The 17,406-nt window shown below is 41.6% G+C and overlaps 3 protein-coding genes across 4 annotated transcripts; 1 reads left to right on the forward strand and 2 right to left on the reverse strand.

The window, feature by feature from the left end:
- Positions 1 to 992: 992 nt before the first annotated feature.
- Positions 993 to 6,092, reverse strand: LOC111844690 (actin related protein 5). Its single transcript, XM_023813385.2, has 9 exons — positions 5,668 to 6,092; positions 5,091 to 5,329; positions 4,407 to 4,576; positions 4,002 to 4,219; positions 3,162 to 3,305; positions 2,357 to 2,464; positions 2,022 to 2,161; positions 1,786 to 1,918; positions 993 to 1,394 (listed from the first exon to the last, which is right to left on the reverse strand). The coding sequence occupies exons 1-9, from the start codon at positions 6,049 to 6,051 to the stop codon at positions 1,125 to 1,127; spliced, it is 1,806 nt and encodes a 601-aa protein (XP_023669153.1). The 5' UTR covers positions 6,052 to 6,092; the 3' UTR covers positions 993 to 1,124.
- Positions 6,093 to 8,522: 2,430 nt separating this feature from the next.
- LOC140587443 (bactericidal permeability-increasing protein-like) lies at positions 8,523 to 14,976 on the forward strand. Of its 2 annotated transcripts, XM_072708707.1 has the most exons (17): positions 8,532 to 8,643; positions 9,287 to 9,340; positions 9,427 to 9,541; positions 9,803 to 9,914; positions 10,521 to 10,649; positions 10,751 to 10,906; positions 11,641 to 11,704; positions 11,795 to 11,855; positions 11,949 to 12,040; positions 12,444 to 12,620; positions 12,816 to 12,875; positions 13,112 to 13,279; positions 13,785 to 13,852; positions 13,931 to 13,973; positions 14,304 to 14,367; positions 14,484 to 14,560; positions 14,705 to 14,976. In XM_072708707.1, the coding sequence occupies exons 3-17, from the start codon at positions 9,442 to 9,444 to the stop codon at positions 14,759 to 14,761; spliced, it is 1,428 nt and encodes a 475-aa protein (XP_072564808.1). In that variant the 5' UTR covers positions 8,532 to 8,643; positions 9,287 to 9,340; positions 9,427 to 9,441; the 3' UTR covers positions 14,762 to 14,976. The 2 variants fall into 2 exon arrangements, with proteins under 2 accessions (XP_072564809.1, XP_072564808.1); XM_072708708.1 differs by lacking the exon at positions 9,287 to 9,340 and having other exon boundaries at positions 8,523 to 8,643.
- LOC140587444 (aurora kinase A-B-like) lies at positions 14,898 to 16,918 on the reverse strand (the record flags this gene model as incomplete). Its single annotated transcript, XM_072708709.1, has 5 exons — positions 14,898 to 15,288; positions 15,425 to 15,599; positions 15,706 to 15,854; positions 15,934 to 16,072; positions 16,716 to 16,918. Coding segments are annotated over 5 exons (858 nt in total), but the record flags the coding sequence as incomplete, so codon positions are not given.
- Positions 16,919 to 17,406: the final 488 nt, after the last annotated feature.

Below are 17,406 nucleotides of genomic sequence, written 5' to 3' on the forward strand. Positions count from 1 at the left end.
TTCATTTATGGAAAACACAAAGCATGAAAGTACATTAAGCACAATTTGGGGCAGCTGGACAAGGAAGGCAGCTGCATCTTCACAGTTCTTATATCTTGTGCCAATACCTCATCTACTCTAACTAGCACAGCGCTTTACATAAGTCTAAAGAATGAATTTCATTGACTAGGCCTTTGTCTCATTATAGGACCCACGGTGGCTGACGTTTCCTAGAAAATCATATTACTTGTGTCATCTTTTAATACCTGTGTTTACCAGGCTATGTTAGGTTAGGCTACACTGAATGGGGAGGGGTGGGGGATTGCGATGTAAATTTTGATTTATGCGTGGGATAGAAGAACGGTCTATTTGCGTAAATGGAGAAGAGTCTGTAAACAAATTCTAATTCAATGGAAACCACTGGGTCGATTGCCAACATGTATTCAATTGGCAAGTAAAAGGGTACATACTGTTTTCCATTATTTAAAAAAGAATAGAGAATAAAATTGAAGCCTATTCATTTGGGGGAAAAGAGAACACCTGGATTTGCTGTGTAGCCATGACTGGTCTTGTAGTCTCAGGACACCCTCAGTGCTTGGGCACAACACAACCAGGCAGCTTGATGTGCCAACAACATTAATGGAATATTAATTAAAAAACATTAACAGAAGACTCTAAAATGAAGCTTAACAACACACAGGCTTTTCAGTGTCTGGAGACTGGAGTTTGGATCAAACAGTAATAAACAATAAAAAAAAAAAAATCAAGTTGGAAAAACACGCTGAATATACCAGTTAGCTAGTTTGGTAAATAACTAGCAAGCTCGTTACAGTGATATGTTGCATGTGTTAAAAGTAAATTCACATCAAGGGCATTTACAAACCCAGTTAAATAAAGTTTAATAGGAACGTTGATATGTTTGGTATGTCAGATGTAAAATATGGACCACGGATCAATATATTACACTTGTATAGTACTTCATCCATTTAAAAAAACAACACAGAAGAAGTTACGGCTTTTTGATGACTCCGTTTTATATTTACAAGGCTCATTATAAAAAGTCCAGAGAGTTCATTAATGGCAAACAAAGCAAGGACACCGAGGCAGCAGAGGGCAGCACCTCTGAGAGCGAGACCAGGCGTAAATCAGGACTGAGCAGGGGGAGGCTCTGTGGGGGTCTCACTGACAGCCGCGGCAGCTGCGGGGGCAGCGACAGGCTCGGCTACTCGCGGTAGAGCTTTGGCTATTCTTATGGGCAGGAAGACATTGGAAGCACAGTGCTCACTGAGGTACTCTCCCCCCTTTTCCTCATAATCCTGCCGAGTGATCCAGCCTGAGCCCCCCAAGGGATTCTGCAGGGCCCATTCACGCGCTCCACACCAGGCGTCCAGGCTGGGGTTGGACGCCATATTCACCTGCGTGACAAACAAAAGTCATAAGGAAACGGAATTCTTGAAATCCAGGGGCTGGTTGCACAAAACACAAAAGTTTTAAGGTACTGTTAGAGGTTAGAGGTACCTTCATTTTTTTCCCTTAGTTTGGTTGCTAAGGTCTTTTGTGCAACCGTTAAGGGATTCCTTAAGTATAAGACCAAGATAAGGAGAAAAACTTAAATACTTAAGAGAAAAATTTAAGGAAACCTTAAGGAGGAGACTTAAGGGTGTATTGTGCAACCAACTTTATTTTAAGGAGACCTTAACTCGGACTTTAAGGAAAATCTTAACTTAAGCTGTTTTGCGCAACCGGCCCCAGGCTCTCAAAGCCCCAGTGTCAGGCTGCTGTATCTGCGAAAGCGGCTTCACACACCTGAAAGTGGGACTGGAAGGGCCTCATCGCTAGCAGCTCCCTCTCCACCCGCTCCTTCATGCCAGGATACAGCATGTTCCCTCCGGTGAGAAAAACATTGCGCACTAGCGCCTCCTGCTGTTCTAAACTGTACCTACAATAACAGTCACATAACACATGAACAGCTGACCATCAGCTTGTGATAAAGTTCCACAAATGAGGATTGAAAATATCCCAGCCAGGGAAGACATGCTTACCTGTCCAAGACAAACTGCAGAGTCTCCATGAGGCCCATCTGCTCGTCCCCGATCAGCGACGGCTGAAAGACGACCTCGGGGACACGCAGCCTCTCCGTGCCGACGAACATCTGGTGGTATTCTGCCATGTTGAAGGCGGGCTAGGGAGCGGACAGAGTCACACGGCGATCGGCAACGGCACAGGGGCACCACAGCAAACGGAAGATTACCAAAATTTTTAAGGCTCGTTTCACATAAACGGCATGAAAAGCTTCATTGCAAAGCAAACGTTTTCATGGGGCTCCAGAAGACCTGTCAACCAGGAAGTCCTGCATATGTGGTGAGAGGTGTGTCACCTGCACCATGCTAGATGGCTTCTCTCCCTCTGTGTTGTCTTCGCTGAAATCTGGGTCCATTTCGGCACTGTTTTCAGCCTCGTCGAGAGGCTGCTCCAGCTCAGGGTTCTGGCAAAAGAGGGGATGGTCCTTCACACAGATCTGTGTTTGCTTCCAAACATCCCACATCCAGGAATCAACACTTTCCATAGCAGCCAAAAGTTCAGGCTAGGTAATCCATCTGAAGCTAAGCAGGTTTGGGCCTGGCCAGTATGTGGATGAGAGACCAATTATGAAAGCTGGGTATCTGCTGGAAGAGGTGTTAGTGTGGCCAGCAGGGAAGCCCATCCTGTGGTCTGTGTGGATCCCAGTGCTGCAGTGCAGTGATGGGGACACTGTGCTGTACAAATGGTGTCATCCTTCAGATGAGACAGAAAACTGAGGTCCTGACCCTCTGAAGCTGTTCTAAACAAACCCTCAGAATCTTTTGAAAGAGTAGGGGTGGCACCCCAATGCCCTGGCTAAAATGCCCACTGTGGCCCTTTCAAATCAGGCCTCCCAATCATCCCCTATATCTAACGGGTGAATTCTATCCTGCCCCTTCACCACCTTAGCTACTGTGTGGTGAGCGTACTGGTGAAGAATGGCTGGTGTCGCATCACCCAGGTGGGGGTTGAAGTGACCCCCCCCCCCCCCACCCCACTGTAAAGCACTTTGGGTGTCTTGAAAAGCATTATATAAATGTAACATTCATTCATTTACTGACCCAGACGTGAGCCCAGGTCACCGGCAGAGGCTCACACTGCCACCCCTACACCAAGCCCACCTCGCTCTGCAGAATCCGCTGCTTGCCGTGCTCCACAGCCAGGCTCAGCTTGCAGATGTAGGACTGCAGCTCCTCTGCAGAGTCCATGTTCAGCTCCATGAGGCTCCGGTGGAACTGCTCAAGGAGGCCATCTTCCAGGAGCTCCTAGGGATATAGAACAGAGCCCCCGATTTAGCTGCTCTTCATTACTGAATTTTAGCCATGAGCTGCATGCAGAAAACAAGACTAGACAGACACTTTACTGATCCCAGAGAAAATGGCAGGCGTCATAGCAGCACAGAAGTATATCTAGGCCATAAGAAGCACAGTATAAACAGATAGAAGCTGCAGTAAGCCCCCACCCCCCATTAGGGTTACAGTCTGTGGCGCAGAGCTGGAGGGGGATCGGTGTCATTGATTTTGGGTGAACTTGGCTATCACTCTGACTTCACATGCCCCACGTGTTGTTGGACTGCTGGTGCTCATGCAAAAAAAGTACAGTAACAGTTTATGGTCTGGAAGCTGAAGTCAGGAATTAAATTCACCCTCAGGTACTGCTCGAGGAAACAGCCCTAGACATTTAACTTACCTGAAAAAAATAGCAGCTCCTTCAAATTGTTTTCTCAAAAACATTTAAAATAAGCGACCTTCCTAAACAAGATTCGAATTCTTTGGAAATTATTAGCAGTCTTGCTCAGTCCATACAATGAGTATGTAAATGAATGTTCTGAGTAGAGTGCAGTAGTCACAGCGAAGCAGAGAATGTGTCATGAGACGCAGTGCACTGCGTGGCGTCACATTAAATTAAATGTGTCTTGTGTGTGTCCCATGAATGCCCCTGCACTGGACGCTTTGCCTTGCCTGCACTGCCAGCAGTTTGTCCAGCCTCTCCTGGTCCTGCTGCAGCTTCTCCTCCCGCCGGCGGGCGTTGATCTCCTGCAGCCGACGCAGTTGCTGCACCCGCCTCTCCTGACGCTCCTCCGCACTCAGGGTGCCGCCAAGCAGCTTGCCGGAGAAGGGCAGCTGCATGCGATGGACCTCATGCTCGTAGAACTCCACACTGCGCCACTTCTCCAGCTCTGCAGGCCACAGGAGAGGCTCAGCGTGTGCCAATACAGCCACACTGAACAGACAGGATGCCCGTGTGCGCACCCTGGTGGACACATTAATACTCATAGTGCAGCAGGTATCAGGAAAATTACTGTTTTACTTAGGCTTCCATTCCCCAGTTTATTTTTGAGACTCTTTGTTCAGTGACATACTAACCATGCTGGTAGTCAAGGGCAACATAGCTGTGCTCATGCAGAAGTTCCTCCATTCGGCCAACGGTCACAGCCGCTGCATGTGCGGGATATTTCAGCTGCAGGAGGCGCTGCAGGTACGAGGCCACGTGGCTGCCGCCAATGTTCACACGCTTGCAGTTTCCTGCATCAAGTCTGAATATACAGCAGAAGAAAAAGCACTGTTAAAAATGATTTTCTGAAAAAGCAGAATGCATCCTAGTACAAAAAAAGTCTATTAAAAAGCTATAATTCACCACAATGCATAAATTTTTCTTTCTCTCAATATTTTATTAACACCCTGGGGGGCTCAGTGGACAGCACTGTTTTTTCACACCTCCAGGGCTGGGGGGTTGAATCCTTCCTTCATGTTTGCATGTTCTCCCTGACTCACGCTGGATTCTTCCCGATGTCCAAAGACATCTTAGGCTAACAGGCATCTTTAAATTACCCATATAGCATATGCATGTGCCCCGTGATTACACCCTGTGTCACCCAGGATAGATCCCAGGGCCCCATGTGAGCCTGACCAGGATAAAGTTGATTTTAAAGACTTCCTTCTTGAATATTAAAAAAAATTCTGCATAAGTCTTACATTTCACAAGAGGATTAAAACTTTGTGCAAAGAATGTAACAGTGAGAGTATAATTAAAGTTACTAGGTGATATACCTGCCATTGATTACAGGCAAGATGTGAGAACAGTGGTAACCAGAGGAGATGACCACGCCTGTATTTGACGAAACCAGGCCACGCAGATTATTATTGTGGTAGAAGCTGTACAGACTGTCGACACCATAAGAAACCTCTGGCACCCCGTAACATTCAAAGAGTAACTCTGACATCATTTGCCGGCAGTAGAGCGGGTTGCAGGGAGCCTCTGTAAGTACGACGGGATGTTCCACTCTCCCCTGCATATGCGGAGAAAATCTATTAGCACCTGTATGCACAAACTAACGATCGCGTGCGAAATAAACATCACAAAATATAAATAATTTTCCTTTCATTCATTCATGGCTGATGCAGTTAAACCGACAGCCTAAAGAATCTTTAAAAAGGAGTAAGTTAACTTAGAAGCAATAAAAACAGACATCATGATTTGTACAGGAATGCTCATACTCGGCTACGAGCTTTATAGAACTTACAAATAGTTCCAATAATAGGTCCAGTAATAAAGCGTAGCATACCTAAAGGTTTTTACACGTACTTAATAGTACTGCTGATTTACAGTGGCTGGAGCCGAACTTACCGAGGTACCAATTCCCAGGTGCATAAAAACATAATCAAACATAAGCTCCTGGATTTCGAAGTTAACAACAACATTTCGATCGAACTGACTCTTCAAAAGCCAACGCAGCGGCTCGAGGTTGGAGATGTCGTTACCGATCTGAGTTTCACTCCGGGCTGCCCCACGGCTTCTCGCAGCGACGGACTTAAACTGCAGCCGCGGCGCGGAGAGGGAGTCCCCCGGGCAAGCCCAGCCGGCTCTTGTTTGGAAGGAGCCGTTGTCGATAACTATAGGAACTGGACATGGGTGTACGCATTCTGAAGTTATTTCGTAAATTTGGTCGGCTACTGATCTATAATCTTTAAAAGTAAACACTTTACTCATAGCAGGAGGCTTCGCCATCATTTTGAATGCGTGTAACTTCAAAATAAGTCCGTAGAAATAAAGACCTAGGAACAATTTGTTCCGACATACACGACCCAAATACACTTTCAGTTCCTCCAGTTCCAATAGAGCCGCTACCTTCGTTACATCCTGCCACTAGTATTTTTTTTTTCAGCTTATCATTCAATTTGACCATAATATTGTTGGTCGTTGGAACATTTTCTCCATTTAGTCTGCATTTTTACATTACTGTAACTGTGACTACTTCAGCGATCTCAGCCATAAAGATGGGTTAGTCCTCCTCTGAGTCTTCCAGTTCTACTTCCTATAAGGATGGGGTGTCAGTGGAATTCAGGAGGTCTTAAAAATGCTGTATAATAAAATCTGAATAGGAATATAATTATTTAGCATTTCATAATGCATAGAGAATGTAATCATTAGGACTCTTTTAAGAAGCTGATGTAAACTGTGTAGAGACTGACCTTGTAATCTTTAGAGAATGCAGACCAATTACTGCTGTGCACAATGTGACGAAAAACAAGTATGAATGAGTACCTTGTGTTGGCTTAGAAGTTTCTGTATCTGTTAGCCATTTTGTTAGCCTTTACTGTATGAATATGTACTTTATTAGTGCTGCAGCTTATCACTTTGTAGTAGGACAAATATCTTATTATCCACCTAGCCAGACAATCTGCAACAAGCAGAAGCTGCCAAGGTTTGCTACTGAAGGAAGGGATTCACCAAAAGTTCAAGGCTGGGCATTTAAAAAAACTGAGTAGAGATGGTCACGTCACACTTATGTTCAGCTGAGGCATCAAACAGTAAAAGAAATGATTGACAAACTTATCATATAGGGGTGTGGATTAAGGGAGAAAACAACGATGGTGAATGGTTGAGGGAATGATGATGCTTAAGTAGCGAGGTATTGTTACACAATGAGAAAATGTATAAAAATTGGTGTAAAACAGTATCGGACACACTTTAAGTGTCCAGCCTTGGTTGTAACTTCATTATTGCAATAAAGACTGAATTTGGATCTACACCAGCGGCTTGACTTCTGATTTGGTGGGGAAGGAAAAACCACAACAATAGTTTTGTTGTTTTTCAATATTGACAGAAGAAACTGTGCATGAATTCTGGTGTAGGCCTGCATGTATTTCTGTACCCATGTAATTAGCTAAGAAACCTTCCTTGTACAGTGCAGCTGGATTTTCCACCCAATGTATAGTCTGTTGGTGGGAGAGGCTCCCCATACTTGTAGTTTCATTGCTTTTCTGTTTTTATTGGATGATGGCTGGTTTCATGCAGTACCTGGTAATACTGGTAATACTGGTAATGTACCTCCAGCTCTTTTATCAGTGACTACCAAAACATATAGATGCACGATGCACTATCCTTGCACATCTCAGAAATATTTCCTCTTCCTCTTTTTAAGGTTACTTTCACCTGCTGTTTAATTTTGTTAAAACTCTACCAAGTTCTCTCATCTCTCCATGTGGCTAATTTGTGTATGACCATCGAGATAAGAAGTGCATGCAAAAGGGGATGTTCGTGTGGGGTAATGTGTAGCTCTGCAGATTAGCAGTCTGTGCATTAACAAGAGCAAATGACAGGGCTTAACCAGTCCCCACACACAATCTTTTTATTCATTTTCAATAGTAATTTAAAATGCTTCAATTTAAATTATATTTCCACAGCTAGTTCTGGCAATAGTTGTAGTTTTCATGAAAAATAATAACCCTGTACCATGCATTGATCATTAACTGCTATTCTGCTACTGCTAACAGCATTGTAATGAACTGAAGTTTTGATACAAATTTCACATAAGTAATGATAATGACATTATGATCTAGCTATCTCCTGAGACAACACTAAGAAATATAAGTAAGGGGACGGAACTGAAAGTGGAAACGCTTCTGCCTTGAAAGAGTCTGCTGCCTTGAAAAAGTTAAATTAATTGCGGGACGTTAAATGAAAATGGTAAAATAATTGCTGTACGTGACAGAAAGGTGCCGAACATGCGCAAACTCAAAGAAGAAATAGTTTTTATAGTTAAATGCTCAAAAAACGGAACCCATATAATACGTAAAATCAAGTGAACTGTAGTCGGTTCTCCCTTTTACACAGGCTATAAAACGCCTATCTGTAGCTGATAGAAATTAATTTAACCGGAGTAAAGTTAAATATTCAACATTGGTTTGACATGCAAAATACAAACTCATTATGCGATTCAACCATTTCAGTGGATGGTGTCAAATCAACTGTGCAGCAAAGAAGAATGTGCTTCATGTGCTTCAGCTAGGCTTGTAAAGTTTGTCTTACAATGAAAAATGACATATTCATATACATAAATTCCGCATATATATATATAACCGAGTTAAATAGAGATTCCTGCACGTCTTAACAGGCCATTAAATAAACTTATAGAATGTAGTTGTACGACGTCCCTCCTCAAAAGGTATCTGTGATGTATTAACTATAAAAAGTGTGGGGGGGGGGAGAAGAGGACAGGAAACCGAGTTTAGTAGCAATAGCAGAAGCAAGATTTAATCACAAAAATCATTTCAGTTCTGTTTGCGGAGACGGTACATCTTGAATTGAGTTTGAACAGAGGTAATCTTTACTTATCATATGCATTGTGGATTATTTACAAAAATAAACCATTACATTAAATAGTTTATGGGATATAGTATATCTTATAATTTAAAGTTGACAGTGAGCTATAAAAACGGTAGGTAACTTGATATGTATTGTCCAATTCATTCAAATTAACTTTTGTGGTTTATTTGTGCAAATGAATTTTGCATTTAATCATCGAAATGGTATAGAATACGTATATTTCCTATGCATATTCACACTTGTTTCTGGTTAACCGTTTCTTTAGTCTTGTAGTTACTATAGTTACTAAATAATGTTTGTTATATATTATCTGCCACACTTAATTGTATTTGGTTTTGACAAAGGCGTCTGCTAAATAAATGCATATAAATATAAACTATAATTGACGTTTTGACAAAAGTATGCAGACAGTATTACATTTACAGTATCTATAGTTTCTCTCGGAATTTCCCTATATTGTCACAAGACAAAGAATGAAACACGATTAATTGCAAAATTCCTTATGGTCAATTCTTCTGCTTCCCCATGAAAAGAAGGCAGTGCAATTTTTTGTTGGTCTTCAGATTTCGTCAATGTTGGTACTGCTGACACGTACTGCCCACTACAAAGTTTTAAATTAAAAATTTAAAAATTTCAGGAAGTGAAAGCAAATCTACATCAGACTGTAGGTTTCGTCTTTCTGGTCTTAAACGTAAGTTGTCGGTGAATTTCCCGTAAATACCCTTTCTTGTACTGCATTGTCTGACAATGCTGTTTTAAAAATATGCTGTTTTACAGGTGAATTTGCTGACCATGTTACCCTCTCTGCTTGTGCTTCTAACGCTGATGCCTCACGCTTTTGCTATCAATCCCGGCATTAAAGCGAGTCTCTCGGACAAGGGACTTAAATATGGTGAGTAAAGCAAAACCATGCGCATTCCCACTTGGTCTGAAGACATATTTTTTGTAAGAATAACGCGACATTTGCATAAATTGTCCGCAATGGAGCGCTCCTAGTCTTGTCTTATGTAAAGAGAAACAGTTGTATGCCCCATTAAGCGTAACATGGTTGTTGATTTGATTGTATTGTAGGCCGTCAGCTGAATAGTTTTAAGTACCTGTGGAAAAGGGAACATGTACAGTCATCTCTGATTTGTGTGATTTTATTTTTTAGGGTCCCATGTGGGCGCTAGCTGGCTGCTGGAGAAGACTGGCCAAATGGTCATCCCAGATGTTGCAGGGGAGATTGATATTGGAATTGGCACTGTACACTATTGGCTAACCAGGTTCATACGCGAATACACTTTTTAGATATCTTGTAAAAGTGAATGAATTTATATAGCACTTTTCAACATACCCAAATCACTTTACTGAACCAATGGGGAGCCACTTCAACCACCACCACTGTGTAGCACCCACCTTGATGATTTAGCAGCAGCCATTCTGCGCCAGTACGCTCACCACACAGTAACTAAGGTGGTGAAGGGGCAGGAGAAAATTGGGGTACCACTCCTATTTTTTTTTTAAAGATGCCCAGGGATCTTTTATGACCTCAGAGAGTCAGGACCTCGGTTTTACATGGTGGTGTAAACAAATGAAGCTCTCCTCCAAAGCCCCACGTTCCCACTCTTTTAGTAAACACGGACTGTCTGGTTTGTTACTGCTGTTGACCAAACTAAAGTGCTGAATAGACCTCAAATATTCACTGGAAAACTGATTATCCTGGTTTAGGCACAAAATATCTGTCAGTCCTTCATTTTTTGTCAATATCCACAGTCATCACAACTAGACATCATCCATCAACCATCTTTCTGTGGTCCTGACTTCCTGAGTGGAGAAGAAATTAAATTTTCCTGTTTGTGTTGATTTTTCAATATTTTCTACTTTTGCAGTATGAAGATAAGTCAGATCAACCTCCCAGAGCCTACAGTGACGTTTATGGAGAAAGTAGGCATCAAAGTTAGCATGGAGAACCTCAACGTCGCTGTCCATGGGAACTGGAATACAAAGTTCTCCTTTATGTGAGTAATTGTACCCATCAGACTTTTTGTGACACACAAGGTCACAGTCTTAGGTGGCAGTAAATGATAAATGCAACCTGGTTCCCTGTATTTCCCTGCAGAAAAGATGGTGGCACATTTGACTTGGCTGTAATTAATGTGGGCTTGTCCACTGTAATTCAGCTCGGCAGTGATGGGAAAGGCCATCTGAGTGTAGCCAACGTCCAGTGCAGCTCCAGTATTGGGGGAATAGATGCTTCCTTCCATGGTGGAGGCAGGTATGAGATCCAAGACATACTGCATTGTTCCTGAATGATCTGACCAGTGAAGGATGCTCAACTGCCAATCCCATCAAAGCAATTTGTAGCACATTTATAGTGGTCATGTGTATAACAGAAATTGTCATTATCTTCATATAAAAATGTGTCATGTTATTTATGTTTAAGCTTTAAAAACATATTTCATTTTTAAATAGACAAGTAAAACAAATTATATAAATGAAGAATATTCCAGTAATATCTCAAAAACGTGAAATGAAATGAAAACCCTGTGTGCCTTGTGAAGTCTTCTTACTGCAGTTTGTAGTTGCATTTTTAAAATTATTTAAATGCTATTGTTACACAGGTATTGAATCCACATAGCTACAATCAGAAATAAGTAATGAGATAGTATTCCACTTAGTAACATCCTCGGATGATCAATCTAATGTTGCCCTGCGATGGGTTGGCACCCTATCCTGGGTTATTCCCTGCCATGTGCCCATAGTTTCTGGTCTAAGATCTGGACCCCCATAACCTTGCGTAGGATCAGAAAATGTAGGGGTGGATCATTCGATCTGATGTTTCCTTTATTGTACACTTACATGTATGCTGCACCTGGGTCTCCAGAGCTTTGTGCTCAATTTTATGACTTGAGCTTTGAAACATGTATAACACTAGGATTTTAACACTGGAATGTGTTGTGCAGTATTATTGTACCTATTAACTCTCATTGGTGTTATATTTTCCCTCAGTTTTATCTTCCAACCATTTGTACATTTTTTCAAATCAAAAATACTGAACCAGATTCAAGAAAAGGTGAATATCTTTCATTTTCATTCTATTCCGTGTGTTAACTGTATTGTATATGTCATTATGTACATTTACGCATATTCTTTACATTTCCAGATTTGCCCAGGGATTGAAAAGTATGTTAATGACCTGGAGAGTCAGCTGGAAAAAATGCAGGGTACTACTGCCAATAAAACACAAAAAAAATCTGCATTCTGTGTGTTTGTCACATCGTGTGTGCGACCTTGTAATGTTTATCATTGTGTACCAGTATCTTTCCAGGTGAATAGAAACCTGAGCATAGAGCTTCCTCTGGTTCTCCCACCCATTATTCAGAGCTCCGACGTGGAGGTGGATCTTAAGGTATCGCTCTTAGACTCACTTTCACTGTTAAACATGAACTGTAATGAAACCCTTTGTTTAAAAAAAAAAAAAATGTCAAAGGTAATACCTTGCTTATGAATTGGTATGTTTAAATAGATGCAATATGTAAAACAGAAATTGCTCATTTTTACATTTTTTTTTTTACATGGAAAGTATCACCAGTACTGTTCTGTTTTAATTTTTAACTATTAAGTAGTAGTATTAAGTGAGAGTTCAGCTGAGATCAGGAATATGGCTAAGAAAAAAAAATAGCTATAGGAATTCAACTAGCTCTCCATGATATTGTTTGGAAAAACAAATATTTTAAAAATTATATTGAAGGATATTTCATAAATGAATGCCATGGTAACTACACACCCTATTAAACTAACTTTCCTTCCAGGGCGTGTTTTATGGTGCCAGAAATCACACGGACCCCCCTTTTGCTGCTGGACCCTTCCAGCTGGTCCAGCAGTCTGACCTCATGCTAACTGTTGGCCTGTCTGAGTTCACCATCAACTCTGCCTCCTTCGCTTACTACTCCGCAGGACTCCTGCAAATCTTGATCACCGATGACATGGTATGCATGCAGAAACCCAATAGAAAAGATGCTTTTTGTTATTGTGTTTTTTGTTTTACCAACATCGCGCATAACAGTAAAACTGGATTTAATTCTAGATGACATGCACAACGCAAAGCATGATGAAGCGATCTGTGATGTGTTTGTGCAGTTTAGTGCCAGCACGCCATTGACTGCCATATTTTACCAATTCAGATACCCAAGGCTTCACCATTTCGCCTTAACACTACAAGCTTTGGCACCTTGATACCTCAGGTGGGTAAACAGATACAGCCATATGTTACATGTCACTGGTGGTGCTGCATCCTGCACAAGTCACATTAATACCAGCCAAACTTGATACATAGTGTTTTTGTATATTTGTTAGAGTTGTCCTTAATAGTGTAGGGCACTGAGTAGTGGCTCTGCTGTACTACTGCTATCCAACTGAAATTGGGCAACAATGGGCATCAGCTACACAGGAAAATGGAAATGACCTGTATGTTCTCTAGCTTCCCAAGATGTACCCGAACATGCTGATGCTGCTCCGTGCATATGCCGCCCAGACTCCCACTGTCTCCTTCCATCCAGATACGACGACGTTAAATGTCTTTGTATCTACCAAAGCCTATGGCATCAAACCTAACGCCACCTATATTCCATTCTTCCGGCTGGATATGGTAAGTTTTCTGAACTTCAACCACACCCAGCTGAAAAAAATTAGCCCAGGGAAGAAAATGAATAGTCAAAGTGTCTATTCTGACCATGGAGGCAATCAGCTCCTATTGCCTTTGATAAATTCAAACAGAGGAATTTGCCCCACTGAAGTGTGTAATCTCACATTACAAAACATTTCCAGTATTTAAAAGTGTGAAGTCCATTATTGTTAATTTATTCACAAAACTGAATTACATGTTTAACACTCCACAAATTGCTGATTTTAATCTCATTGTAAGACTAAATACAAGATCATTAAAAAAAATTTTTTATATAATAATAAAACAGGCACAATTACCTCCAACTGATGGAAGGATGTTAAGTTTCATAGCAAAAGGATGTACTGCTTAGCCACTCATATGCACTCTGGGTCCTTTACACAGCAATGGGCGTTGCTCACTGGATCCCATCATCATTTCCTTTCATTGCAGTTTTGTACTGAAACTCTGCACATGCTTTAACCCCCAGAATGCAACCTTAAGCAGCAAGTTCTTCATATCGGATGAGAAGCTATCGGGATCCACAGCATTAGATAAGTGAGTATTAGTTAATATTCCTCAAAATATTTCTTTAATGTCTTGCCATCATGTAGGTGACTGTTTGTCTATCAACAGCCTCACGTTGACTGTGGGAGCCACTGAAATTGGGCCATTTCAGGTAGAAAAAGACATTTGTGTTTGTAATAAAGATTTAGATTTTAAGACGCTTATTAATGCATCATATGGTTACATAAGCAGGACACTTCCACATAGTACAGCAAGCTGGGCCACATACGACTTACTTGGTTTGTGCCATTTTTTGACTATACATAAGCAGAGTTTTATATTTCTATGTACAGTTTCTCTGAATTTCCCCACATCGTCCTTTTACTCAAGATTGAAAATGCTGATTAATTCTAGTTCAAACATTTTGTATCCACACTGCCAGAGTCAATATTGTATTACATTACATTTAGCAGTTTAGCTCTAATTAGGCCTGTCTTAACAGACCGAGTCACTACAGAAGCTACTGCAGATTGGGATCAAGAGCTACCTGCTACCTCTGCTTAACAGTAAGTTTGTCCATGCGTTAGTCGGAAAAGTTGATATCAGATTACAATCCACCCAGAAAATTTTGCATGGTGCCCTGCCACTGCTATATCCAGGCTTTTTCCTTCATCCTTACCAGAGAAACTGAAAGATGGCATTCCCTTACCAACCGTGCACAATGTCCAGTGGGTCAATTCCATGCTAAAAGTCAACAAGGTAAACAAAAATCCTTTGCAGCAAATATGACTGCAATCTGAGAACTGCATCATTACCACACATGGAATATTGAAATTTATAATATTTTAAACTAATTCTAATGCCTCTCCCCCTCCCTTTGTTTCTTCCCCCTCACCCCGACAGGGATTTGTCGAAATTGCCACAGATACAAAAATTTCCCTGCAAGCAGCCAAAAGTTAAGGGCTTGTTTACAAATTTACAACCAGCTAATTCTGTTAACATTTATATGGTTTTGTAAAAGCAACTGCTGATCAACTAACTGCACTTATCGCAAGCACCACAGAAGGCCACTCGTGGGAAAATGAGGAGGCAGCACTAACAAATTTAACAAACTTTAATCACTTTATAAAATTTCTACAAACAAAATAAACATTTAAAATTAATATTAAATACAATGGGTATTGTCCTTGGTGGTTTTGAATTCCTCTCCCAGCATGATCGTGCAAATGCTAGCCAGTCATGACCATGATTAGAATATAGCTTAAATTGTAACCTTACTCCATACATACAAGCCTCTAAGCAGTGTCACCCTCAGTCGCTGTAGCGGTAGGCTTACGTTGTCGTGGGGGCTTCATGGAATGTTCTAGCACCCAAGGGTGGGAAAGCACTTTCAAGATGGGCAGCCTGTGTAGCGGATCATGTTTCAGCAGCTTCCCAATAAGGTCTCTGCTGCCAGTGCTGACAAAATCTGGGTAGCTGAATTCCACCTGTTAAGGAACCCAGACAAGACAGAGGGGTTAGTATCAAACTGGAAATGGGGAACTCATGATGTTCTGCTAAAAATCGATAACTGTGCCAGGAATAGCGTGCTATACTTGGCCAATTTCAGCACTGAAATCTCACTCTAGAAATCTTGCGGTACGTCTCTTCATGGCTCTTTGTCTCAAATGGAGGCTTTCCAACAAGAAACTCATAGATAAGGACTCCTAAACTCCACAAGTCCACCTTCTCATCATGAGTTCGTCCCTCGATCATTTCCGGAGGGAGGTAATCTAAAGTTCCACAAAGGGTTGACCTTCTAATGTGTACAGAAGGGAGAGAGAACTTTTGGTGATGCACACTAATCAAAAGCGTCATGCATGTCCACAGTATTAAATAAAATAAAAAAAACCTTTAAAACCTACCTAGAAGATGGGGTGTGTACAGACCAGCCAAAGTCAGCTATTTTAAGCTCACCATTAGCACCCAACAGGAGGTTTTCTGGCTTAATGTCTCTATGGATAACATTTTTAGAATGACAGTACTGAAGAGCATCAGCAAGCTCTGCAATGTACTGTGGGGAAAGGTTTAGAATTAAAGCTACAGACACGGACAGAAAAATTCGGTAATCTGAAAGGGAAAGACCATCTCACCGTAGCACTCTTCCGTTCATCGAAGCGACCGCAGCGCTGCAGCTCGCCGTAAAGCTCACCCTTGGGAGCAAATTCCAAGATGAGGTACACGCGGGAGGAGTCGTGAAAATAGCCATACAAGCGCAAGATATTGGGGTGCCTGCAAAGGGTTCAGGGCTTTCAGAAAAGCTGCACCTATCAGCCTCCTCATAACATGTCTAGTATACATTAGTGGCCAAAACTGGAAATACAATTTTTAGATTGCAGAACTTTATTCAGCTGTTGCTTCAGTTACCAATTTAATTGTCCAATGTATGACACAGATTCTTTGACTTAGGATGGGGTCACGTTCCAATGAACCCACCGTAAATTGAAGATATCGCAAGTCAAATGTGAATTCATAGGACGCTTAGGCATTTAGTAGATACAATGGGCTTGTGAAAAAATTGTAAAACAGAAAAAAAAAAAAAAATGCTATGGTGAAACACTGCACGAGATGTTCACGCTCACAAGTCACTGCAGAGATCAGAAGTGTGGCTGGGTGTATGTCACACAGCGACAGTATAAATCATCGCACTGCGCATCACTAGCCCGGGAACAGATAAAATTTCAAAGTTTGGTGACTGACTGCATTGCTAATCAACCCATCGTAACAGTTGAAATATTCCAAGTCAAACATTGAAAAGTGAGGAGTATCTGTACCTGTAAAGTCATTAAAATACATTGGATGATTAAGTTGCATAAAGTGCTTGCACAATTTTGGCCACTAGTGTAAGCAAATAAGGCACAATGAACTGGAACACCTGAGGTGAGACTGGATCTCGACTTCTCTCCTGAGCTGGTGCTCCACGCCAGCTTTCTCCAGCTGCTTTTTAAAGAGCACCTTCAAAGCCAGAATAAACTTGGACTCTCGCTCCCTGGCCAGGTAGACGTTTCCAAACTTTCCCTTTCCCAGTGGGCGACCAACATCGAAGTTCTCAAGGGTCCATCGCTTTCTGGTTAAGCAAAAACAGTTTTACATCTACAGTAAACAGAAACTGTAGTATATGAAGGTGGAATCAAAGCCTGGGAAAAGCATCTACTGTAGATCAGGGGTGGTGAACCTGATCCATGGAGGGCCAGTGTAGGTGCAGGTTTTTGGGATGGCCTCTCAATCAGCCAATAACAGTGGGTCCCCGGGACTGGAGTTGAGAACCACTGCTTTATTATTGGCCGACTAGATCAAAATACTTCTACGCTTCATATGCACAACGTAAAGGAGGTCCACTAAAACAAGAAGTACACAGCCCTGGCATTCATATTGGTTTAGAAGTATTAGTTGCTCCCTGACTAAGTGAAAACTGTTAGTCAAACAGTTGAAGGGGAACAAACTGCAACATGCCCTCCTACTGTAGGACAACTGCTACTAAAGCCTAGTAGAGAGAAACTGACAAAAAATAAATAAATAAAAATAAAAATAAAAAAAATGCATACTACTCTGTACAGGTTTGTTAC

This window comes from Paramormyrops kingsleyae, unplaced genomic scaffold, assembly GCF_048594095.1.
Source record: "Paramormyrops kingsleyae isolate MSU_618 unplaced genomic scaffold, PKINGS_0.4 ups242, whole genome shotgun sequence".
NCBI classification, from domain to species: domain Eukaryota; kingdom Metazoa; phylum Chordata; class Actinopteri; order Osteoglossiformes; family Mormyridae; genus Paramormyrops; species Paramormyrops kingsleyae.